At 47.6% G+C, this 26,880-nt stretch overlaps 1 protein-coding gene across 1 annotated transcript; it reads right to left on the bottom strand.

Moving 5' to 3' along the window:
* Positions 1-442: 442 nt before the first annotated feature.
* Positions 443-24,882, bottom strand: MMP14 (matrix metallopeptidase 14). Its single transcript, XM_081836592.1, has 10 exons — positions 24,505-24,882; positions 15,019-15,167; positions 10,172-10,294; positions 8,984-9,291; positions 8,334-8,495; positions 7,650-7,813; positions 6,837-6,975; positions 6,304-6,454; positions 4,314-4,429; positions 443-2,792 (listed from the first exon to the last, which is right to left on the bottom strand). The coding sequence occupies exons 1-10, from the start codon at positions 24,601-24,603 to the stop codon at positions 2,470-2,472; spliced, it is 1,734 nt and encodes a 577-aa protein (XP_081692718.1). The 5' UTR covers positions 24,604-24,882; the 3' UTR covers positions 443-2,469.
* Positions 24,883-26,880: the final 1,998 nt, after the last annotated feature.

Below are 26,880 nucleotides of genomic sequence, written 5' to 3'. Positions count from 1 at the left end.
CTACAATTCCCACCATCCCTGATCACTGGTCCTGTTAGCTAGGGATCATGGGAGTTGTAGGCCAAAACATCTGGAAGGCCGCAGGTTGGGGGTGCCTGCCCTATAGCATCTTGGGAAGTGTAGTTTGTTAAGGCTGCTGAAAGTTGTTAAGAGGAGAGCCCTATATTCCTCACAGAGCTACAGTTTTCAAGAGCTCCCTGGGAAAAGGGATTGATTGTTAAAACACTCTTGAGAAGCGTAGCTCTGTGATTATTCTTAGATTTGAACTTGGCTCTTAGCCCTTAATGGGCCAAACACATTGTGCATTTCTATATTAGCATTTCTTTGGGTCAATGAAAAGGAATGGCACGCAAACTTTCCAGGAATGTGCAGAAATATCTCGGGAGCATTTAGATATTAATTCCCAAAAAAGAAATATAAATCACACTTTAATACAACATACTACTAAAAAGGAGGGGAAATTCCAGCATTTATTTTTTTCAAAAAAAATCTCTGGTGATTATTTTTAATAACAAAATAGTCATGAACAAATTGTGTGGGGACAAAAATAAAATAAAATAAATGTTTGAAAACTCCCAGCATTTTTAGTCCATTTCCACCCAGAAATGGGGGTTTTTATTGCTAAACGTTAAAAGGAATAACAGATTTAAAACAGCCTACAGGCCCCAGCAATGTATGTTATATTCCCCTCCCAAAGAATGGGTGTTTATTAATAATAGCAAAATAATAATAACAATAAAGTGAAACAATAAACAATATTAAAAACCCACCCACAAACCCAAATGTATCGTTAAACACAGTTTAATTCCGTTTGGAGACCATTTGAAAACACAAGACCCAGAATTCAGACACGCCCTCCCCCACCCCCAATGGAAAATGGTCTGAATAGGAGAGAGTTTAGATACCTCGTTCCCGGCCTGCAGGATTTGGGGGTTCCGTCTCCCACCCCTATTCTGATTTCCCCACCCTGTTAATGCACTATTTTAAACTTTCTTTTTTCAAAAAAATTACATATTCAACAAACAAACAAAATTGAACGTTTTCCCTAAGAAAGGAGGATAAGGCAGTTTGAGGCAGTTCTTTGGTGCAATAGGAATTTTTCTTCCACTCCTCCCCCCCCCCCCCGTTTTTGGAAATTGCTACTTTGCTTTGTTTTTTTTTTAAGAATCCAGAATGGATTGGAAGTGACAACTGTAAACTTCATGCAGTTATAATCAGACATTGGAGTAAACATTTATGCAAAAACTTTTGAACCGTGCTGACCACCTCCATCCCATTCCACACCTCCTCCTCCTCTACCTCCACCTCCAGACCGACCGCCACAACCACCCTTCCCTTTCCTCCTGCTCCCAAACTTGCCCCACTCTCTGTTGCATTCAGGGTACCAATGGCCAACTCCACCTCTGTTGTGTGTGAGACCTCCACTTTCCCAAGGTTTGGCCCTTTAAGATGCTTCCCCACCTCCAAAAGGTATGACCTGTCATGCCACGCCCCACATTTTAAACCCCGCCCCTTGTCTTCCACCAAGGGCCCTCCCTGTTGGGTCATCTACATAAGCGCTTCTATTGGTCAGCCATGGCTCCTCCCTCCTTTTCAAGCCACGCCCAATGGAATGATAAAAGAGTTCCCTTTTTGGAATGCCGTGCTACGTTGCCCCGCCCCAAAATTCTGCAGTTTCCCTATTTCATCTGCATAGCTCCGCCCACCACGAGGCTGAAACCTGCAACTCCCCTCCCATCACTCCTAATAGAGGGTACCTATCCTTCTGCCCATCATTCAGTCCCATGCGACTCTGAAATAAGGTTGAGGGCTGGGCGGCATTAATGACAGCAGATACTTGGGAGGGTCGCCGTGATAATTTAACCTCGATCCCACCCAAGGGAGATCGCCGGGGGGGGGGGGAGAACTTTGGTGGGCGTTCACAGTGTGCCGTCTTATCCCCCTGCCTTGCAGGTTGGCAGGTCAAAGCGAAGTCTCCTTTTCCCGAGCGGAGGTCAAGGGGTGCACTGCGACGGGGGTCGGGCGGAGACCGAAACCAGCATGGGGGAAGAAGGTCCTCTTTTGTCTCCTCAAGTTACACTCATGATGAGCATGCTCAGCGCACCCGCTGGGGGTGGAAGGGATATGAAGAGACCGAGAAGGAGGAGAAGTGGGAAGAAGAGGAGAGGAAGGAGGGAGAACAGGACCAGGGCAAAGGATGCAGCAGGAGAAAATGGAAGTGGAGAAGAGGAGATCGGGAGATGGCTTAAGGAAGTAGCACGCAAGGAGCAGTGGCAGAACGAAGGCAAGAAGAGGAAGGCAGGGAGGACAAAATGGCGGCAGGGCAGCACCGGGGAAAGGCAGAGAAGGAAGAGTGTGGCGACTAGGGCAAAAGGGTTCACGAAAGAAGCACCGGAGGAGAGATGGTGGCCAAGGCGAGGGAGACAGGAGTGCCCTGGTGCTCCCAGCCCAGCGAGGCAGCTCGCCTTGTCACACCTTGTCCAGCAGGGAACGCTGGCAATACAGCAACCGTTTGGGCGTGCCGTAGCGCTTGAAGATGAACAGGGCGATCCCTAGGGCAAAGATGGTGAGGAGGAGGAGGATGGGCAACACCACAGCGGCTGCGTTCACCTCCCCTGCTTCCGCATTGTCCACCTCGATGATGATGACCTCCTCGCCGTCTTCCTGGCGGTCGCCGCCCGAGCTGCATCCCATCCAGTCTCGGAGCACAGACTTGGGGTACCCTGGCTCCACCTTCAGCTTCTCGTTGTTGAACTTCCAGTAACGGTCTCCCTTGTAAAAGTAGGTGAAAACTATACGGGGAAGGAATACGGGGTGGTCAAGAAACAGGGAAGAAAATGAGAGTCAATTATAACAGCAAAGGGGAAAAAAAAAATATCCAAGAGCAACAATGGGATCATTTCCAATAAAATTCGAGATGGGTTTTGTGAAATTCTGAATCCCACTTTTAAATTGTAAAACCATCTTAGGCAGGGATGTAGGATCTGTCTGGTGGCTACTTCAAAGTTAATTTTCAGTTTCAAGTTGAGGACCTTGCAAAGCACGTTTTATTTTGTGTGCATATTTGGAATTTAAGTGATATCTGCCTGTGTTTTGCAGATTAAGCTTTGGAATCCGAATTCCATTTTCTGCCCCCATATTTTGAGTACATATGGAGAATTTGTGGCCCAAATGTTCATTTCAGACCTTCCCTTTGGATTTGGACACCAATGTGCTAATTATAAAGGCATGTGTAAATTATAAAAGCAAGACTTTTTGTGAGAAAAATGGTATTCCACACTGAGTAGTTTCATTATTCTGAAAGCAAAATGTTTTCTATCTGAATCTTCACTTTCATTTCACGTTAGGAATTCGTAAAAATAACCTTTGGTTCCAGATCAACAAGTTTTTACGGCTGGGTTTCAATTCAAGCTATAATCACTTTTTAAGGCATTTTACATTTCATTGTAGCAAAATGGCTTCCTGATCAGAGTTGGGAAGGGTAAAGCCTCCTTAAAAAAATTTCACATAATGAAAAATTCATGTTTTAATAAATGATTACCAGCTGCAACCCGCTGAATCATTTTAGGAACACAACATTAACTCCACAATGGCGGTCAACGGTATCGCACCAGCCATCTTTCATGAAGGCTCAAACGATTATTAGTCATTAAAACGGGACGCCTTTTGAATGGCTGAGTGTGCAGGGGGTTGATTTTCACACTAGAAGAACCTGGCAGGCATTCTTTGCATAATCTATGCATTGCATTTCTTCAGGAGATTCCTGCGGCTGAGGCCAGGCTACCCTCTGCCAGCATCAGGGGACAGGGCAGGCACTGCAACGGTGAGGAGACGCAATACTGGACAAGGGCTGGGCCTACTCCCATTGAAATCCCTCTCTCAGCCCTGATCCTCACTGGGTGACCCTTAGGCCAGCCCATGTCTCTCAGCCTCATCAGCCTCACAAGGATAGTTGTGAAGGGAAACAGTGCACTCCCTTCATAATAAGCAATGAATGCATAACGATGTCCTAGAGTGAAGCAATTCAGCTTTTTCTGCATAGCTGCAATATGGTGGCTGCTGATTAAGCTCCCTGCTACAAGGACTCCAGCTATTAGGTATCAAATCCTGACCACATCTGCACACCACCATCCAATTTTATTTGTGTGCATCCTCTTCACTCTTTCTTGGTCACAGAATGTAGGCAGCTGCTTCTTACATAAGTCAGTATCGGGTGAGCTGCATCCTTCCTAGCTTTGCGTTAGAAAGTGGAGCATTTTCATCACCCCCTTTTCTTCCCACCCAATAGCCCCCCTCCGCTCCCCCTTTCTCACCCTCATCGCTGCCCATAAAAGCCCCCCGGAGTGACTCAGGGATCCCTTCCCAGACAGAAATGTGTTTGGGGTAGCCGGGCTCAACCGTTCGGCTCTCTTCGTTGAAGCGGTAATATCTGAAGAATGAAAAAGAACGCCGTGTTAAAAAGACTGCAGAGCAGAAAGAGAAAAGTAATTGCTTCCCTCTTTGTAGCAAAACCCCTTGACGGGATGAGCAAGAAAGCTGCAGCAGCCGTGATCAAACCTCCCTCTGGTGGCCAGACAATGCCTTAAATTGGAATTCAAGATTGCATGATGTGGCTAAGAGGGCCTTTAGAAAGGGTTAGACCAAAGGTGGAAAACTCCCACCAGCCCTTTCAGCAAGCATGGCCAGTGCGCAGAAAATTGCAATCTAAGAATATCTGGAATATCTCGTGCCTGCAGTTGTTGGATCTTTGGTGTCAATGAGCAAGACAGCTCTTGAGGATTTGCTCGTAAAACGTCTGCAGTGTGCAGCCCAAGCTAAATTTACTCAGAAGAACATCCCACTGCCTTGACTTGGGACTTTTTGCCCTGGGCAGTATTCTGCGGTCTGCAGGGCTACTAACTTGCGCAGCAAACTGGCAACCATAGCTGAAAAAGAGCTAAATCTTTAGGTTTAATAAGGAACCGGAAACATTTCTATGTCGGCCTATCTCTTGATATGATCACGCAAAGCAGAGATTCTGAGAGCAGGTGCAGCGTTCAGCATCCTGACAATCTCAGTTGCCGTTCTTTTGAAATAAAAGCCAATCTCTTCGCCCTCAAGGATGGGAAAACAGGCTTGGAAATGTGCAGGTGTTGACTGGTGAAATTACAGAACCCAGAAGGGAAGGACAAGGAAGATTCCTAGTTAGCTGGAGGAGCAGAATTTGCTTCCATGCCCTGATCTTCAGCTCTTTGCCTCCCCCCTGCAACTCACAGTAGCATATTGTTTGGAAGGGCTATAGCTTGGTGGTACAGCATCTGACTTGCATCAATCTCTGGCAAATCCAAGCAGGGCTGCCTGAAACCTTAGAGAGCCGTTGTCAGTCAGTGAAGACAGTTCTGAACAAGATGGGCCCCCAATGGCCTAACTCAGTACTATGTCAACTTCCTATCCTCCTGTGTCCATTTGCTTACACAAGCAGCCTGTTCCAGGGCTCGGGGCACATTGCAAAAATGATTCCCAAAAATTATGCATGGAAAACAAAAATGACTGTGTTGCCAGCCAGCTCACAAAAAGGGTCTCACAATGACCACTCGCTTCCCCCAGAGACTTGGCTGGCAACCTGCTTCGCTCAGAGAAACTACAGCAATTTCCCTCCACTCTGCCCTGGGAAGCTGCCATTGCATGGCAACCCTCTCTGCACATGGCCTCCTGGACACAGCAATGAGATTCAGACACTCGTGCACAGAATGCTTCGAAAGACCATGATGGATAGGGGTGGGACCACTAAGAAAAGGGGTTGGGCTGTGAGACTTCCAACCTCTTCCAACTCTGTTTTGGTCCCAAGGAGCCAGAGCAGATGTACGCAGGCAGAGTTTTGGGCCCAGGCTCGACACAGGTGTCCTGCGGCACAGTGGAGGGCCGCCGGAAGCTGACTGGAGTGGGATCCCAAGGTTGCCGCCAGCCTGTCTCGCCTGCCGAGCAGGGAGGTGGAGCCTGAATGTGGGTCCAGGGACATGAGAGATGGTGAACTGTGCCCAGGCAGAGCAAAGCCACAGAGAATTCTGCAGCAGTCCTGACGTGCAAATCACCCTTCTGACCTGGGTGCAGGGACAAAGGACTCATCGAACCACCCAGTGGTTTCTTCCCTCAAAACAGCCGGCGCTCATTACCCAAATCCTCCCGCATTTTCATCTGACAAACAAATGACTAGAAGTCTTGAAGCTGAAACGATTTCAACCGTTCGCTAGGTAAGAAGTCTGATTCGCTGGGTGCGGAATGTGAGCTGCTTTAGTGGGCCACAACAGCTTATTGGTAACTCACTTGTCTCCCCGGAAGAAGTAGGTTTTCCCACTCGGCATCCAGAAAAGAGCGGCATCGATCCGATCTGTGGGAAGCCCTCTGCCCAACTCCTTGATGTGCTTAGGGTAGCCGGGTTCCAAGGTGGCCTCGTTGAAGACCCAGTGCTTGTCCCCTGAAAGAAGGAAGGGCACCTGATTTCCCAAGATGCACCAGCAGCCTTAACCACGTCTAGCATTCCCTAGACAGAGGACCAAACTTCCACCCCCCTCAAACACCACAAAGAATCACGGGGTGGGGCTTTGACCTGCAGGCCAAATTTAGCCCGGCACAGGTCCCAATTTGGCCTGCAAGGCTGTTTTCCCATGCAAGGGACTTTGGCAGGACAGCTGCACAGCCCACCTCAGCAATTAAAAGGTATATAAATCACAGTAATAATAATATTAAAAAATTGGGAAAGGGGGAATAATATATTTAGTTATGTAACGTATTGGCATCCCACACTGAGGAACACCTTGCTGCCTTCAGAAGCAAACCATTCATAACAGTCCACCAACCTTTAAAGAATACGAATTTGCCGTCTTTCCTCTCATAGGCTGTGTTGATTGTTGAGGGGAGACCAACCCAGAACTGGCCGATAGGGAGAGGGTGCCCATCCATCACTCGGTTGTTCCGGACTCGCCAAAACCATTTGTCCTGGAAAGCAGTGAGTTTCCAAACATGTCAAATGATGTAAAACAGTGTTTAAATTGCCCTGCATACTTAGATAAATGGGTCCATGCATGAGGATATTGATGCTAATGGGTGTTGCAATAATAGCTGGTGCTTGCACGCTTTTGCAATTCCACAGTCAGGCTGGGTTTGGGCTGACACTGGTTACTAATGAAAGTTGATGTTGGGTACTGGTTTCTACATTCTGACTATTAAATTTAAAAAAACATTTTCCACCCTTAAGGTTAAACAGACAAGCTTGAAAATACATAGCAAATATTAAACCTGTGTTTGTGGAGATTCCACTTAGAATGTCAGTAGCTATCAAGGGAATGGGCACTAGAGGCCTACATACACCTTAGTCTGCAACCATGACTAATAGAGGCTTAATAAATTACGCAAAATAAGCAGATTTGCTAAATCTCCGTATTTCATATACAGGTTGCAGAGTTCAGGGTTCCCCCCCAAAAAAAAATCTTCTTGCAGAATGATGAATCTATCTCTTTTATGTAGCAAACATAATCCCAGATAATAGCATTTTCAGAGATGGCTCCAAAGCAGGGCTATCGCCCTTCCTACAAACTCATAACCACCTCCCCTCTCTGCTTTGCCCTCCCCACAGCCTAAAGCTCTAATTATGCTCCCCGCACTGGGCTAACCTTGAAGACAAACATCTCGCCCCTTAGCACAGCGATGGTGTCAAATCTCCCGTCACAGATGTTGGGGCCGTACGTTGGGTTCTTGGGCGGCCGATCTGGGACTCGGGGCTTCATAGTGGTTCGAGGGATAGGCGGAGGTTTACTGGGGTGGCCAATTTCGGTTCCTGGAGACAAGGATAGAAAGGGTTAATAATCTCAAACCTTTGGGCGCAGGGTTAGACTCAGCTTTGTGTGCGAATAAAACATGCAATGAAAGTTCTAAGAAGTCAGGGTTACAGCGAAGAACTGGGGTGATTTTAGTTTAGCCTGAAATTTCCCCCTTTTTTGAGGAATTATGAGCCATAACGACTTAAAATCTAACCTCCATGTTCAAGGGCACTATTCCGCCAATTACAAAATGGCAGGGGGCAAACAACAGAGATGAATGACTCCGTCGTGCTCTGGAGCATATCCCTGTTCCAAAGGAGGCAGCTAGTTGTCAGTGTAAAGTCAGAAAATCAGCTGAGTGGAACTGGAAGCAAAAAGCCTGAAAGCAGGCCAGGAAAACATGGCCGACATTCCCTTGAGGCACTCTCTTAATTGGCCATGCTAAGGGAACAATTGACATGTGAGAGTGATATAAGAGTAGAAATGGAATCAGGCCAAGGGGTCAGAAGTCACAACAGAAGTTAAGAGGGGTCATACCATACAATTGCTGTATGCCACGCCGGTCATCTTCTGGCAACTCAAAGTTATCCGTTTCCATCCATTGGTAGAAGGGGGCCATGATGGCGGACGGGTCGTTCGAGTGCTCCAAACCCAGAGCGTGGCCCAGTTCGTGCACCGCAACCAGGAAAATGTCATTTCCTACAAGGAGGGAAGCAACGATTTACCAGTGTCCTTTGCAAATGGTTTGCCAGAGTCAACCATCCCCTCAAGATGAAGGACACCACATGGTCCAAGGAGTGCGAAAATCTTGGCCAACACTACTTGGGTCAAGGATAGCTGGACACGGGGCCATTCCTTCACGGATATCGGTTCTAATTGAACAAAGGCTGCACTCAGGAGAAAATAAGGAATTGGATACAGGGGGTTTCCTTCCTAAGAAGTCCTTCTGCTTTTGTCTAGAACTCACTTCATTATAAGATTTGGGGAACTAGAAAAAGGAAGTGATGTTCTGGCTGGTCTCGAGCCGATGAGGAGAGATGGGTTCCTTCTTCTCGCCAATTGTTACTCATAGTGACTCATTCCCACGCAAGGATTTTTCAGTCACGTCTGCCACCATCTACGCTTCTTCTTCCTGACATTTTATCCCCCCCCCCCAAGTCCTTCCAGCACCTTAAACTTCCACTCACCACTAAGGTCATCACTGCGGGACGTCCAGGGCTCCGCAGCGTCGAAGTGAGTGTCGCCACCGATGTGGGGCCCAGGGAAGTAGGCGTGGGCCAAGAAGCCTCCTTCACCATCAAAGGGGGTGCTGTCGCCATGGAAGCCTTCGGCGAAGAAGATCATGATGTCAGCCTGCGGCTGGCGGCCCTCGCGCACGTCCGAGTAGGAAACCTCGCGGAAGCGCAGTGGCGTTACAGACTGCCACACGCTGAAGGCACGTCGGATTGCGGTGAAAGTGGCATGTTCTCCTACCTTGGGTGTGTAATTCTGGATGCTGGAACGGAAGCAGAAGTTGAAATCCCAAGGGTTTTGGAAAGGCCCGTCCTGATACCTCAACCATCTCAGGCATGTAGGCCTCTGAACCTGCGCTGCTTCCACAAAGGGATCGCTTAGACATCCCTCTCAGGATCCCTAGATGCCTCCTAATGAATCATCCCTGTCCAATCAGCTTCAGATTTCCTTTTGTCCTGCTAAAATGACCTTCCAAGCTCTCCCTCCTTTCTCAGTCATGAACCCCATTTAGCTGCTTCCCCCTCTTAAGATGCAGGACAATGGTGCCAAAAGCTTGTTATGACTTCTGCCCTTCCTCTGACAGCTACTTTGGAAAACTTTCAGGGAAAGCACTGAAAAATAGGGTGGGAGAAATCTGCTCTGTTGCCTGGAAACCTGAGAATCTGTAGTGCAAAACGTGTTGGCTTATTCGGACCGTCAGATTTCTTCCTATCTGAAGTGTTTAGTTTGCGAAAATGATGTTTGCTGGAATACATGTGGGGCACTCAAAAATGAAGCTGGAGAGCAAGAAATTGAGAGTGGGCCTTGAGGAGTCAGACTATGGCCTTCCATGTAGCTCCCAGGTCTTTCTCAAGAGGCCACTACACTGCCTTTTTACTCATGCTTTTTGCCTCATTGTCTCATCTCCTTAAAGTTTCCCCCTTTGAAGTCCCGCGTTGATTTCAACATCAGGACGACACGAAATGTGTATAAAAATACCCCCATATCTGCATTTTCTTCCAGTAACAAGTCAGAATTCTGCCCCCCGTAATTCTATATCGCCTGTCTTTCTTCTGACAGAGCCATCCCCACAGCTAATTCTCCTTTCCCACAGATCAGCCCTTCGACTCCCTGCCCCACGCCGTCTCCTCTGCCAACCTCACCAAAAAGTAAGATCGTAGTGTGACCACTTCAGCCCTTGGATGGCGTAGCGCCTGCGCCGGACATTGGCCTTGATCTCCGCTCCAAATTTATCTGGGACACCGCAGCGGGGCCTCTTCATAGCCCTAGAAAAAGGAAGACACATTTAAGGTTCCAGCTGCCCTTGAGAAACACATTTCTATCTCACCAAAGTCTCTGTAGGTCGACCTCCCCATGTTAGCCATGCGGACAAACTGCCCGGGCCCAGCAACTTGTCATGAGGTCCGTCTCTCTTCATGCGCCACCTCTGAGAGAGGGGGACAATGTGGGAAAAGCTTTTTCAATGATCACTCCCCGATTGTGGAATTGTGGAAAGCCTGGCACCACCACGGCCAGCTTTCAGTTGCCAGGCTAAGTCATTCCTGTTTACCTTGGTTCCTTCTTGGAATCATACTACTGTATGATTTCCGGCCTGTCTGTGGTGTTAATCATTTAGTAGGCTGGGGTAGCATGTGTCCTTCGTATAGGGTCAGTATTGTTGGAGGAGCGCTTTCAGCAAAAAAATAATAATTGTATTTTATTGACGCATTTGCTTTTAAAAGTTTGAAGTGTTTGCATATTTTATGGACTGCTTTGAGACTTACTTTTTAGAAAGCATGAGATAAACTGTGATTGATGATGCCTTGACATCTGGCCAGCATTTACCGCTGCTTCTGTCAGAATAGTTACCTACATTCTAGCCGTTTTGAAACTAGTGGGGGTTGGTGCGTATCGGGACAGATAGAATGGAAGACAGGGGGACGCAACATCAGGTAAAGTCAGAGCCAATGGAAGACAGAGCCAGCTCATTCTAGTTCTGTCTGCCATTCTTCTCCCTGCTGGGTCCTAGAAAGGCAACACTGAGACTAAGGAGGAGGAAGGGGGACTAAGGGGGAGGAAGCAGACAGGGTACTTCCACCTTTGGGTGGACTGTAGACAGCAAAGCAGGCAGGTGGGGCAGTGGAGTATTTGTACCTACGGGACCGCCTCTCCTGGTATGCCCAGTGGAGGACTTTAAGGTCCACAAATGACAACACTTTGGAGGTCCCAAGCCACAAGGAGGTTAGATTGGTCTCAACTAGGGCCAGGGCCTTTTCAGTATTGGCCCCAACTTGCCGGGACGCTCTGTCACAAGAGATCAGGGCCCTACGGGATTTGACATCTTTCCGCAGGGCCTGCAAGACGGAGCTGTTCCGCCTGGCCTTTGGTTTGGACTCAGTCTGACCCTCATGTTTCCCTCCCTTTATGGTTTTGATTTATGGGCTACTACTAAAATGAGGCTGCATTTTAAATTGTATTTTAACCCGTATTTCAATTAACTGTTATTTACAGTTATTTCTTTTTCTATTACATTTTATTGTAATTTTATTGGTGTTAGCCGCCCTGAGCCCGGTTTTGGCCAGGGAGGGTGGGGTATGTATAAATAAATAAATAAATAAATAAATAAATAAATAAATAAATAAATGAAGAAGAAGAAGAAGAAGAAGAAGAAGAAGAAGAAGAAGAAGAAGCCAGCCTCTGCCACTTGAAACTACAGATGGAGAACGATTCAGGATGATGATGCTGTGATCATATACGATGCCCACTGCTATGAAGACCAAAAGAGAAGCAAGACTCCTAAAGAGCCAAAGCCCTGTCTCTGCTCTCTGACTGCATTGATATTATTTATTTATTTATTTATTATTTATTATTATTATTATTATTATTATTATTATTATTATTATTAAATTTGTATACCACCCTTCAACCGTAGATCTCAGGGCAGTTCACAACATAGAAATACAAGAGGTGGCATCATAGACTGAGGAAGCTAAGCCAGTAGCCGCCGGCCCGTAACTCAGACAGCCGATTCTGGGTCTTATTGAGAGCAGGAGGCAGGTGACGACAGCTCCATTAGATAGAAGATTGCACGAGGTAACTTTTTGGTGGATTGGGCCCCCATGGATTCATGCGGGGGGGGAGCTATCGTTTCGGGCTTCTGCTTCAGGAGCCATAGTGTTGTGGGAGAGTAGCACAAAGTTTTGCATGCAAGAATAGGACCTAGGAGACCAGGTTTCGAACCCCTACTCAGCTGCCTGGGTGGACCTGAGGCCGATCGCAGTCTCTCTGCGTAACCTGCTTCACAGGGTTGTTGTGAGGAGGGGCTGTTGCCTGAAACAACAGCGGCATATGCACGCCAACTTGTTTCTCCGGCACTGTCGTTTGCCAGGGTGCACACTAAGTCATTCTTTGCCAATTCCATAATTCCCTCTCCCTTCCTCCACACCCACAATTCTGCCTAGCATAAGAAGCCTTTCTGGGATGCTTTCAGCACAGGGATAAGGAAACCAGTAGCCCCACCCCACCGAAGTTGTTGGACTCCAAGCCCCATCATCCCTGATCAACTCTCTCGCCCAGCCCTTCCCCGTATCATCACTAAGCCAGAACAGACAAGCAAATAACATGTTTTAAAGGGTTTCTCTTGCCCCACTCTTCCTTTTGGCAAAGGATCTCCAAACCAGCTTTCCACAGCTCTGGATGCCTTGGACTACAAATCCCATTATCCAGCATGTGCATGGAGTTCTTACACTGGTTTATCAGCTTTATACAGGCCAAGGGGTGCCAATTTGCTGCCAGTCACCTAGCTCTATATGCCAAACATAGTGGAGATGTGCGAGACTTTTCCCTTTCCCAATCTTTGTTGACCAAGGCAGAGAAGACACCAGGCCTGCCACCTTCAGCTTGGCCATAGCTTGCTGGGCTGGCAGTGGCAAGGCTGGGGAAAGCAAGGCAAGGCCGGTTCCAGGCAGTGCACATCTCTGCTTGTAGGCAGGAGACGTCCATGCCAGGACTCAAGATGGAGCCTGGCTGAGGCCTTGCAGGGGAGGAGAGCAGAGGGCAGTCCTGGCATACCTCAACAGGCGTGGCGAATAAAATTGCTCTTTCGGCTGGAGTTTGCAATTATGTGACAGGCAAGTGCTAGCCCTAGACTAAACTGGGTTGGGGGGAGCTTAGAAAGAGGGAGCAGAGAGGGGATGGAGAGGGGAAAGGTAAACACTCGTAAAAAATATGTTAATTAAATCTTTTGCTAGCTTATAGTTTAGGAACCACTTAATGTGCTTTAAAGGACGATGTTGCACATTGCAGTTGCCAACTACGCACTGCCACCACGAAAGATGAGCCCCCACCCCACAGAGAGAGAGTTCATAATCAAGGGGGGGGCAGAAGTACATACATTTGCCCCCCCCCACTGCAAAATTTGTAGATCTGGCACTAGAAGACCCACCATTTCCCACCCGGAAGCTGCTTCTGAGTCCTGTTTAAAATTCTCCTCCTCCTCCTCCTCCTCTGTTCTTTGTACCCTCGCCAAGCTCTTGTGGTGTGGAGTTCCACTGGTCAGCCCTAACTCCACCAGACACTGCTTGCTCTGTATGCAATACTAGGGCCACCCCGGGACAGGATACCGCTCAGCCGTTCTGCCTGCTTGCCAGCGCTGGGAACTGGAAGCCAGCCACCCAGCCACAACCACAGTCCCAGCCTTTCTCTCAGTTACATCATGGCCCTTTTAGGTGGTTTCATAATATCGTGTTCCCACCACCAGTGCTTTGAGAAACGCCATGCGGCATGTTGGAAAAACTGCCCGTAGGCCTTCAAGTCTTCAGAAGTTTGGATAGGAGAAGTTTTCTGAATGCAGGAAGCACCTCGCAAGGGACAAATCTCAGCTCCTGGACTGGTGGTCTTGCCTGTCCTGAGTTCGAGATTTATCATCTACGAGGTGCTCCTCGAATTCAGTAGAGCTTTATCAAGGCTGGGTCTCACCAAGCGTGTACCCCGAATGAGAAAGGCCCTCACAGTTCTCAATTCTCCTCTTTACCCAACTTAAGCCGGCAGGCAACCAAGGGACACAGTTGCCGACCACACGCTCATTTCAAAATGGCTGAAGCAGGTCAGTGAAGGTCGCCATGATAGGACCTGTGAGAAATATACCCCATTTGCTTGACTGATGCTTGGTTTCAGTACTTAGGAATACAATTCCCCTCTGATACTGTTTCCCAGTAAAGCAAAACAGTTTTGTTTATTTACCCCCACTCCATGACTAAAAGACCCCACGTACCAAAAGCACTGCAGTTGCCACAGCACCTCAGTGAACCATGTAAATACAATCCAATTTTTTGGATTGCATGGTTTGCAACAATTATTATTACTACTTAACTGCTACACCTTAAAACTGGGGTCCCAAATGGTTTGGGGTCCCAAATGGTTTGGGGCCTGGGGCACATTTGGAACCCCAAAAACTGTTGTAAGGGAGCCTCAAAAGCATGCACTTCCCATAAGAAAAATTGGCAAAGCTCAGAAACCCCTCGAGAAAGAAAAGAAGGCGAAACAGCTAGAAACATCCCAAAATGAATGAAAACACAGACAAAACACAGACAAAAAAAAACAGGCAGCAGCCTTCTCTAGAAACATGCAACCTCCCAGCCAAACAAACCCCCACGCCACCCAAAATAAAGTTAAAAAATTAAATTATTGGGAGGGAGAAGAGCGTTATTGCCTTCAAAAGGGCATGGGTCTAAAAGAGATTTTTAAAGGGGGTCTTCTCTTGTGGGTAGGGGTGAAGCAAAGTTCCCAAGGCTTTTAGCGGTGAAAACAGAGAAGAGTAGCCACTGGATTTTGAAAGGGAGAATGTGTCACACCAAGGGCCATGGTGGCAGAGCCTGAGCACTGCAACGCAGGCGTCCACGAGGCCCCCTGCCTGACAACCTGGAGAGCTGCTGCCAGCCAGTGTAGGCAATGCTGAACTGGGTGGACCCAGGAAGGAAGTGAGCAGCAGCAGGGGGAGGAGGGAACTCACTTCATGGTCTCGGAGTCCGCCGTGCCCGTCACCTGAAGGCCGTAGAACCGCTGCATGGCCGAAATGGCGGCCGTGAGCGACTGTGGGGAGCGCTGAGTGTGTGTCCGAAGGTCTCCGGGGGGCAGGTAGCCATACTGCTGCAGCCAGGCCTGGGGGGAGAAAGGAGAAGGGTGTGAGAAGCACAGGTGTCAGGAAGGACAAGCAGTGGTCGAAATTCCCCAGGCACGTTTTGCTTATTTATTGCATTTATATCCCAACTTTTTCTCCAAGGAGTACATGGTTAACCCCCCTCCTCAGTTAATCCTGACAACAACCTTGTGAGGTAGATTAAGGGGCTGTGACTGGCCCAGTGACCTTCATGGCCGAGTGGGGATTTGAACCCCGATCTCCCAGTTCCTAGCCTGGCACTCTTAATGGCTCCAGCCCACTGGCTTCCTGGAGCCCTTCTGCAATGGGGCACTTCTATAAATTAAGTAGGTAAATAAAACATGGGGAAAGCCAAATGTCACTTAGAAAAGTATCTGAAATATTTTCTTTGAAGCCTGAACCTGTTTTATTCTGGGTTGTTTTATTTGATGTTTCAATGAGTTGGAAACCAATTTTTGAGATTGTTTCTTTAAAATATTAAGCAGTATAGAAATGAAATGAATAATAATCACAACGACGACAACAATAAATTCTACCGCAAAAAAGGCGCCTAGACATTACATTGCTGTGACCAGGTTTGAGGTGCCATTTGGCGATTAGCTTATATATCTCGAGTTTGGTCACAAGCGCACTTGTGAAGCCGGAATCACTGCAAAGGGTGCACAACCCAAAAAAATGCAGAATGGAAGACTGAGCCACGGCAAATTGTTTCAGGGTTTTTTCTTTCCTCTGTCCATTTCTACTTATAGGCTTCATTCTCACTAAGATGGTCAAACCTGTGTCTGGACTGTGCCACCTCAATCTGCCGGGGGGGGGGGGGGGGCTCACCCGATTTAAAACAAAAGCCCTTCAGGCAGAAGATGAGCACAGCAAAGAATATCAGAGCAGCCGCCTCTCTGATGTGCTGATATTTTATGCAGGGGGATTATTTTCATATGGACAGGCGTTTGGGCCTACGTGCCCACCCCTTCGACCATCTGAAGTGGTACAGCCCAGTCTTGGCTCACCGCTTTGGTGAGAGCTCAGCCACAGAATCATAGGGTTCGAAGGAACCAGACACAGATAGAGGCCAACCCCTGGCCTCAGAACAAGGTTTTCCACAAATCCCAGCCCTTCTCCTGCTAGCTCCGCTCGCCGCATGCAGGCACGCTCTGGATAGCTCAAGAAAAACAAAATAGCTGGCTGCCAGGAGTGACGGTGGATCAAACAAACTGGGCTGGGGAGCCTGTGGCCTTCAAGACCTTTTGCAGGACTACATCTCCCATCATCCTTAGCCATTGGCCACACTGGATGGGGTTGATGGGAGTTGGAGTGCAGCAATGTCCAGAGGGTCCAAAAAGTTCAGGACCCTCTATAGATTACAAATCCATTTACAAAGGACTTGGAGAATGGGGCACGGGGCTCCCCACTGTTGGTATTCTGTGCTTCTTCTATCCCAGTTGCCCCTTCAGATGTTGCCAGACTACAACTCCCATCACCCCTGCCCACTGGTCATGCTCATTGGGGATGATGGGAATTGTGGTCTATCAACACCCAGAGGGCCACATGTCCCCCGCCCCTGATCTATGTCCATATACTGTCAGCTCAGCCATACTATCCATGGCAAAGACTCACCGCCCAATAATTGCTGGTCTCAATCCCACTCAGTGCTTCTGTCTTTCAGTATGTTCCCATCTCTGTCCTTCCCACACTCCTCCCTACATATCAATCCATTTTTGTGTTCTCTGTTGCCTGCTTTGAGGTAGGGCATCTTTTATAAAGGACACCCCTCAACTATCAACCTTCCCCTCCACATACACCTATCCACCTACATAATTGTTTTGCGGTTTCGTTTTTACAATCCAGCAGTATATCAAATTTATGAACTAAACAAATAAAGTTCACAGTGCATTCCTTCTGTTTCCATATATATATATAGTTTATCATGGGGTATGAGGACCTGTTTAGTCCTTTGGATGCCGTCGGACTCCAACTCCCATCAGCATGGTCAATAGCCAGGGATCATGGGAGCTGTAGTCCAACAACACCTGACTGGCCCCAGCATCCTCAGTCCTGATCTATTGACTCCATCTTTCTTTCCTTTCTCTGTCCATCCACTTTTCCTCCCCAATCGCTGCCCATCCACCGACTCATTCCCATACGTTCAACTCATCTTTCTGTCCGTCTGCCAATCTGTTAAAAGTATGCTGTGAGCCCAAAGCACCTACTGATTCAGGAGCTGACACATTGTGCCTCTGCGTGATCGCCTTGCCCTCCTTCCCCTCATTCTTCACTGGATGAAAGGCAATAGCGACGAACAGGGCATGATAAATTCATTCCACTGCTCCCAATACAAAGAACCACCTGATCTCAAGAGGAGTCATACCCAGAACAGTGACTCATACAAAGGCACAACAGGGGAGGAATATTAAATATATTTTGAAAATTAAAGGAGTACACTTTGGGGAGCCGTGTAAGAGGGTTGGAAGTTTGGGAAACCCTGAAATACTCCAAAATAACACCTTCTCCTTATTCTGCCTGTCCGTCTGCACCAGCTTTCCCCTTCAGCTCAGCCAGTACAGCAGGAGACTCTTAAAATCAGGGTTATGGGTTTGAGCCCCACACGGGACAAAAGATTCCTGCATTGCAGTGGGTTGGACCTTGGGGTCCCTTCGAACTCTACAATTCTGTGATGACTGTGGCTGGTGCTAAGGGGAACTTATCCCACACCCTGCCCCCTGCCCAGTTCAGTCAGGGAAACATCAAATGCAACCTAAAGTTCCATGAATTTCAGTGGGATTTATTAAGTGCTTCCTTCACTTATCAGTTGCTTTGTGTGTCAGCTCCTGCCAGGCACACAGGCCTTGTGGCTGTCTCAGTTCCTCCCCCCTCACCGCCCCACTGCTCCCCTTCCATTGATCTTTACAGTGAATCACTCTGTCTGTAGCCATTTTCAGGCATGGTGACCCTTGGTAAAGCAGGCTGGGCAAGGCTCTCCTCAGATCTAAGACGCCTGGGATCAGATCTTCAGATGCTGGTCTCTGAACGCTTTTGGGGAGCTGCTCTTGTGGCGAGACTGGAATTGAGCAGCATGAAAAGAACAGAGCAGGAAGAAGAAGAAGGGGGAAGGGGGGGTCATCTCTACAAGGAACTGTGCTTCAGGATTGACACTCATTATACATCATCTCCTTGCGTAACATCAGGTGATTCAAAAGGGATGTTGCTCAGAGGGAGAAACCCAGGAAACAAGCAGCAAATGAATTATGGTGGGGAAGACAAGAGAGAAGAGCTGGGGAAAGGAGAAGAGTTAACCCTTTGTGATGCGATAGGTTTTGCAAAGACGATTCTCCCACCTCTGCAAAACGCAACTGCATGGCCGGATCATTTAACAGGGCCTCCTAGCCTGTCAATCCATTTCCCGACAGCAGCCAACCCCAAAAGAACACCCTGAGATGTAAGCATGGCAGGTCTTTCCTGATATCTATCCCTAGAGCCTGTTCTTTACTCAGAGATAGACTGCCCCTGCACATGGAAGTGTCATTTAGCTACAGAGAGAAATGTTTCTCCCTCTCTTGGAAGAGAGAACTCAGGGGCACCGCGTGAAAAATCCACTGAGAGGGCAGACAGTGCAACTTGCAAATTTTTCAGCAGTGAGGTATGGCAATGGCCAGCTTGGCTTGGAGGGCATCAGAGGGGCAGTCATCCACATTCCCAGAGGGAAAGAGAGGTCTGTCTGTGATTATTGGCCTTGACAAATGAAATACTGTAGAACCTCCAGGCCTAGTAACAGTGTACCTCTCTCAATGCCAGTTGCTGGAAGGACACAAATACAGGAGAGGGCTATTCTTGTTTACACACACTGCTCAAGAGTTTCCTGGACACCCCTAGAAAGAGGATGCTGGATGAGATCAACTCTTGGCCTGATCCAGCAGCGCTCTTCTTCTATTCTGGTGTTCCTATCATGGCTGGTAGCCATTGGCAGCCCTGTCCTTGGAACACCCTAATTTTGGCTTTTCATACAGTGGATGATACAACACAGCTGCTGCCCCTCTTTCTGCAAGTTTTATTTTTAATAGCTGTCAAACAATCCAAGAGGGTTGTTTTTTTTAGCTGATTAATCACCTGCCTTTTAACCAATTCATCAGCTGATTAAAGCCCACTGGGGAGAGTTATTAGGTTGTTGTTTTTATTTTGATTATATATTTTGTGGTTTTATATTTTGTTCTGTGAACCGCCCTGAGACCTCCTGGTATAAGGAGGTATAAAAATTCAATACATAATAATAATAATAACAACAACACAACTGACCCAGCTTAGCCATGGTTTAGTGCGAATGCACAAACATGCAGGTTTCCTGGATAGCAGATTGTGACCACTTCTCCTCCTGCACTGCTGTTTGCTAAGACATGGTTTGGCTTAGCATGCTGTCTGAACATGGCCTTTTGAGATGCAACCAAGGTTTGTTCTATGGTTTTACCATTCATGGATAAACCACAAGTCTGGGATCAGACATAACACCTTGCCAAACCATAGCTTCACTCACAACAGCAGCAGCTGGGCCAGAGAAGGAACAAAACAGCCACAACCTAGGAATCTGTTTGCTCTTTCCCACTTAAACAATGGTTTGGGGCTTAGTGCTTTGGGTACACAGAGCCAGTGAGATGTACTTTGAAGTAAACACACACACACGACTCCACTAAGGTTTAAGAAACATAGAAACTTAGGTTGGTTTGACAGCTGTAGCCTTTCTTGAATAGCAGTAGTCTGGCAACCCTGATCTCTAGCACCCTCCAGCTTGGACTACTACAATGTGCTATGCATGGGGCTGCCCTTGAATACAGTTCAGAACCTTCCCCTAATACAGAATTCACCTGCTAGCAATCTACTTGGTTTATCTAGAGACATACGACATCAACTCTAAAGGACCTATGCTGGCTCCCCATTCACCAAATATGATAAGCCATCTTCAAATATCTCAAGGGCTGACACCTGGAAGAGGGGACAGGCTTGTTTTCTCCTGCTCTGGAGGGTAGGATTCGAACCAATGACTTGAAATTACAAGAAAGGAGATTCCGACTCAACATCAGGAAGAACTTTCTGGCCGTAAGAGCTGTTTAGCAATGGAACGGTCTCCCTTGGGAGTTTGTGGACTCTCCTTCCTTAGAGGTTTTCAGGCAGAGGTTGGATGGCCATCTGTCATGGATGCTTTAGATGAGATTCCTGCTTTGTAGGGGGTTGGACTGGATGACCCTCGGGGTCCCTTCCAACTCTACAATTCTATGATTCTACCACAGAGACCATTTCAAGGCAATGTTGCCCTAAATCAACCTTCACCAACATGGCGCTTGCGCTCTCCATCACCCTTTAGCCCCAGCCAGCATGACGATGGGAACTGAACTCCAAAACACTTGGGAGGACACAAAGTTAGCGACGTCTGCTGTATAAGTGCCTGGGGCTCAAATATCTGCAGGAGTGCCTCCTCTTGTGCCAAGCTGCTTGAGCTCTTAACATCACCAGAGGAGATGCTTTTCCACGCTCCACAAAAGAAGAATACTATGCATGCACAATCTTATGTGTGCTTACTCAAAAGTAAGGTGGTGTAGTGGTTAGAGCGTTGGACTAGGGCCTGGGAGACCAGGGTTCGAATCCCTTCTCAGTCTTGGAGCTCATTAGGTGACTTTGGTCCAGTCACTGTCTCTTAGCCTAAAGTATCTCCTAGGATAAAATGAAGAAGGGGAAAAACCATGCTACCTTGAGGAAAGGTGTGATATAAATCTAATAAATAATCAAAACAAGTATTTGATGGGGCTCGCTCCTAGTAAGTGTGCTTAGACTTGCAGCCTAAACCATTTCCTGATATATTTGGCCTTACTTATGAGAGTTAAGTCAAGTAAGTGGGCACAGGGAAATGGGGACTTTAGGGTCAAAGTGAGCAGCTTATGTATACATTTCAGACTCTATACATAAAGGCCTTGTGTGCGTGTTTTTTTCCAGAAACACACCCCCTTAAGGCAAAGATTTAAAAAAAGAACTTGGAGCAGGCCCAGGTGATGATGTCAAGGAGCCTGACAAATTTCGACACCCTCGGGCGTTGCCAATTATTTTCTTGCCTTCCTATCCGTCCATGACGTTTCCCCCCCCCCCAATTTCCCTTGCTCTACTCGCCAACGTTGGGTATAAAAAAAGACCCCGTGCCCCCGCTTTTTTCCGCTTGCTCTCCCTTCGCACTCCCTCTTGCCTCCCTTCCCTCGCTTCGGGATGGAGCGGTCCCTAAAAAAAGTCACCGTGTCTCATCCCTGAAGTCTCAAAAATATCCCTTGGAAGAGAAAGAGACACAAACAACCCACTGCCCACGCAGCCTTTGGGTACAGTAACCGTCCTGCCCTCCTCCTTCGTTTCATCCTAGGCCAGAGCCTTGCTTAGAGTGAATTCCCCAGCCATCCCCGGGCCTTCGCTCTTGTCCGAGCAAACTTGCAAACTTCCTCGAGGGTTCAGACAAGGCCCTCTTTTGTCTCGTCCCTCCCCACATCCTCATTCCTGGCATTCGGACCTGAGTGGCTTAAGGTCACAGCCGCCAACCCCCTTTCAGAGCTGGTACCGCCACTTCCCTGAACTGTTCTTTGCTCTGCCTTCCTATGCTGGGTCCATTTCCTTTTCTTCTTGTTATTATTTTCTTTTCCCAATTGTAAAATTGGCTGAGAACACCCACATGAAAAGCTGCCCTTTTCCTGCCTGGGTTCTTTCCCCCATATTCCTCCCTCTCTCTCTCTCTCTCTGCATTCATTTTTTCTTCCAAACTTATCACAACAATTAGGTTACAAGGTAAAAAACACCCTTCCAGTTGCATCTTCTGCCAGTGGATGTCCACCACCATCATTCTAGCCCTCATTGATCCCCAAGTCCTTCACAACTCTTTCTTCCAAAGCAGCCACCAAGGCCACAGACTTCTTTGTTCCTCTGAGGACATTTCAGGACTTGATTCGGGTTCTTCCCCCTTAACATAAAATATTCCCAGCTACCACAAAAAGTGTGTGTGTGTGTGTGTTTCAGCAGCAAAAGTTGCTTGGATCGGCAATAAAAGCAAGGAACAAAAAGAAGAGAAAGAAAGGAACTGTAACAATAACAGACACGCCGTCAAAAGCCAAGGAAAAGTTGGAAGGAGACCAAAGTGGTTTGTTTAGGGTTTTTTTTTTCCTTCAAGGATTGCGTAACTGAGAGCAGTGTGATCAAGAAAGAGGGAAGGAAGATGGAAGAATGATGGATGGGGAGCCTGAGATATGTATGGCTAAATGGAGAAATATGGATGAGAGATGTTCAATGGGTGACTGAGAGATGGCAGACTAAGAAGTAGATAAGATTAGATGATTGATAGGCAGGTGGAAGCTTTTTTTAAAGGGAGTTGAAAGTGGTTTGAGACAGACTTCACTCTCTCTGGTGTATACACATAATTCTTTTGTCTGGCTGAGTGAGGCAAAAAGAAAGAAAGAAAAGGGATGATGAGTGTGAGCACCACAAGTAACAATCCCTCTTTCACGCTCCCTTCAAAACAGTGCATGGAGAGAGAGATATAAGCGGACAAGCAGACAGATAGATATGGGAAGATAGGGAGGGAGTTTGAGAACAAAGTGGGCACAGGAAAAGGGTCACAATGAAAGAGGGAATTATCTGCTTGTTGAGAATGGTGAAGGCTCAGAAGCAAGGAATGAATTGTGACTTAACATTACTTGATTTATAAAGGAGCAGGGAGCCAGTTCAAATAACAGAAAGGAAGGAAGAGATTACATGACAATCTGATGGACTGTTGCAAGCTGCCTCGAGGGTGTCTGGGTGGAAATGGTGGTGTGTGAACCCAGTACATAAATGCAAATAAATAAAACTTTAAAAGTACATAAACAAAGGGGTAGGGAAGGGAAGGGAACAGGCAAGCTGGATTTCCATCCACTTTAGGGGAGTTTAAGCTGCAATATTTCTCCAAAAAGGAAGAGAAAAGGTTGTGAATGAGAATATAGGCCTTAAAACGAAGGGATTTGGGTAGACATCAATTGGGGGGGGGGGCAGAAGGCATGAAAGTGTTTAAGCTGACGGGCAAAATTAAGGAAGAAAGGGAGCTTGCATCAAAGGGACAGCCATCCAAAACTGGAACACGAAAGCGCAGGGAAGTGAGGGAATGGGGAAGGTTGGCAAAAGAACGAATGGAACAGAAAATGCCTTGGCATAAAAAACACCATCTCTCCGTCCAGCTGCAGAACACATCCAAGAAATGAGGGGAGGGGGTGAACACAAAGGATGGTAAAAGAAAAAGCAAGGGAGGAGTAGATGGAAAGAACAGCTGGAGAAGGAATGTGAATAAAAGAATAGGAGCAAAGGTGATGGGAAGTTTGGCAGAAGGGAGATACAGGAAGGAAAATTCAGAACGTGAAGGAGCGTCTCAAGAAGAAGAAAAGGGGGGGAAATCAGGAGTGATTGGGAAAGGCCTTAGTGACCACCAGGGAAGGGTGGATGTCAGAAGCTTCCTAAAGAAGGAGTGCTGGGAAGGCAGAACACATACAAAGGAATTTGCAAAAAGGAAGGCAGAAATATTAAACTGCAAACAGCAATCAAGCAAAGGGGGGAAATCAATATATAAGCCCAGTCAATGGGAAGAGGTGAAAACTCTGTCATTGGAGAGATGGACGAATCCTGTTTAGATGGAGGTTGATATATAAGTGGAGAATAATGTGTGCCAAGCTGAAAGCGAATGAGTGTGGCAGAGGCCGAGGGAAAGAGAGAGCAAAGGAGAGAGACAGGGAATGGAGCCATCTCTGCAGCAGACAAGTGGAGACAAGAATATCGAAGAATGGAGCATTTAAGAGAACTTAGCAGGAGGGGAAGGCACAGAAGGAAGGAATGAGAAACCTGGGCTGGCAGAGGAGTGCAGAATGCAAACAAGGGAGAGAGAGAGAGGTGAGAGAAGAGTGAAACAAGGGGGAAGTCTACTGCGGGAGCAAGAGAATGAGAGAGCGAGGCAGAGGGCAGGAAGAAGGGAGTGCGAAAGCCAGCAAGTGAAGGGGTGGGAATAAGGGGGAGATCTTCTCCAATGGGTCTCATTCATAGCAAAAAATAATAATAATAATGAAGGTTCCCCGGAACAAAAGCGCACCAAGCGGGAACGTGGAGGAATGAACTGTCCGGTAAGGAAAGGAAAAGGAGGGGGGGAACGCAAGGGAGGAGGAAAGCAGAGAGTAAAGGAGTGGGGAAGACAGGCGGGTGGAGGGATGCAAGGGAAGGAACGGAGAAGCAGGTCGGGCAAAGGAAAGCCTGGGAGATTAAGGGAGAAAGAGGAGGGAGGCACGGAGGAAAGCTGGCCAGGAGGACACTCACCTCGGGGCTGAAGCGGGAGGTGGAGGATCCGCGGGGCAGGAGGGCGCTCAAGGCCACGGCGAGGGGCAGCAGCCGGAGGAGGGCGAGCCACGGACACATGTTGCTTCTCCCCCCGAGTGTGGCGCTCTGCGGCGATCCCACTCACCCGAAAGCCTTCTTTTTTTCTCTCCCCCTCTCCCTTTCTCCCGTCGTGCAAAAAAAGAAAAAAAAGTTGCTGGTGTCGAGTTTCTCTGCCCCTCCCTCCCTCTCTCTCTCTCCTCTCCCCTCCTCGCCCTGCTTTCCCTCGCTCCCTCCTTCCGCCCCGTCTCTCCCCCTCGCCCAAAGTGGAGACGTGGTCGGGCGCGGGGTCTGGCTCCAATTAGAGGGTTGCGAGGAGGATGGAGAGAGAGAGAGAGAGAGAGACTCCCCTCGGAGGGGAGAAGATGGGAGGAGGGAGGGAGGAGGAAAAGAAAGGCACGGAGCCTCCAGTCTTGCGTGCGCCTGGGAGGCAGCAAAGCCTATTGAGCTCAACTGCTGAGCAGAGGAGCTCTGCACATGCGGCCGAAATGCATGCCATGCATTCATGCTCTTTCCCGCTTCTACTCCCTCGCTTTTCCCATCCCCTGGTTCTTCCCTCTGCGCTGAACTTTAACGCTGTTAAAGTTCGGGGCAGGAACTTAATGTGACTGCAGCGACTTCTATTGCATGCATATGCCGCCTTTCCACCCAGGAGCTCAAGGCGGCATGCATACATGGGTCGCTCCATAGCTGTCAGCTTTCCCCATTTTTTAAGGGAATTTCCCTTATTCCGAATAGGATTCCTCGCAAGAAAAGGGGAAAAACTGACAGCTATGGTTCGCTCCCGCTGTCACCGTTGCCTGCTCACAACAATCCTAAAAGGTAGGTTAGGCAGTGAGAGAGTGAGGTTGAACCAAAGTCACTTCCTGAGGCTCATGGTGGAGTGGGGAATTGAACCCCGGCCCAGTGTCGGATTTGTGTAAGCTACACAAGCTATAGCTTAGGGCCCCACTCTCTTGGGCCCCCCAAAAAAACTTAAAGGGGAAAAAACTTGATGTACATTTTCAAAATATAAGATAAAAAACAAAATAAAGCCTACATACAGCAACAGTGTTTTGTGTTCTGTAGGCTCCTGTTTTGTTACTTTAGATACCTATTAGGTCCATAAATTACCATATACTGTAGCATGTATTCAGCACAAAAAACAGCGACAATTTGTTGTTGACAAAGGACAGTTGGATATATAAAGGGCCCCATTACCTTCAGTAGCTTAGGGCCTCATCAAACCTAAATCCGGACCTGCCCTGGTCTCCCAGGTCCTAGTCCTACACTCTAACCACTACCCCACATTGCCTTTCTGGTCTTTCTCTCTATCATGTTATTGGTGGTGGTGGTGTTATGCCATTACTATTATTATTATTATTATTATTTACACAGCTTGGGTATTCTCCGAATGTAGAGCAATGTGTAAATTCTGAAATTAATTAGGTAATCAAATAATAGAATCATAGAGCTGGAAAGGACCCCGAGGGTCATCTAGCCCAACCCCTGCAAGGCAGAAATCTTTTGCCCAACATGGGGCTCGAACCCACAACCCTGAGATTAAGCATCTCATGCTCTACCTACTTGAGAGGGAGGAAGAAATTCAGATCTAGAAAGGGGACTGGAATTCCCCTCAGGAAAGGTTGCAGCATGTGGGGCTTTTCAATTTTTAAAAAAGGCAAGTAGAGGCAACAAGACGAAATTTTATGTAAAATTATGCAAGTCATGGAGAAAAGTGGTTAGAGGGTGCTTTTTCCCCACCCCCTCATAATGCTAGAAACTTGCAGACATCCGAAGAAGCTGAATGTTGAAGAATTTGTGTCTGAGGAAAGAAAGATCTTCTTCACACAGCACTTGGTTAAGTTCTTGGAATTTGATCCTCACAGGAGGCAGGGAATGCGTCCAAGTTGGATGGATCTGTAAAGGGGATTAGACAAATTTGTGGAGCGGCTACTAGCCACAATGGCTATATACTCTGCCTCCACCAGTCAGAGGCAGTAAATGCTTGTGAATCCCATCTGCTTGAAACTGCAGAAAGCGAGAGTGTTGCTGCGCTCAGGTATTTCTCACATGCTTCAATCTCACAGGCACCTGGCTGGCCGCTGTGACACAGGATGCTAGGCTAGAGGGCCAGGAATAATAATAATAATAATAATAATAATAATAATAATAATAATAATTTATTATTTGTATCCCGCCCATCTGGCTGGGTTTCCCCAGCCACTCTGAGCGGCTTCCAACAAAGATTAAAAGTACATTAAAATGCCACACATTAAAAACTTCCCTGAACAGGGCTGCCTTCAGATGTCTTCTAAAAGTCAGGTGGTTGTTTATTTC

Source organism: Podarcis erhardii, assembly GCF_964252035.2.
Source record: "Podarcis erhardii genome assembly, chromosome: 13".
Taxonomy (NCBI): domain Eukaryota; kingdom Metazoa; phylum Chordata; class Lepidosauria; order Squamata; family Lacertidae; genus Podarcis; species Podarcis erhardii.
This window is presented reverse-complemented; position numbering and strand designations above follow the sequence as displayed.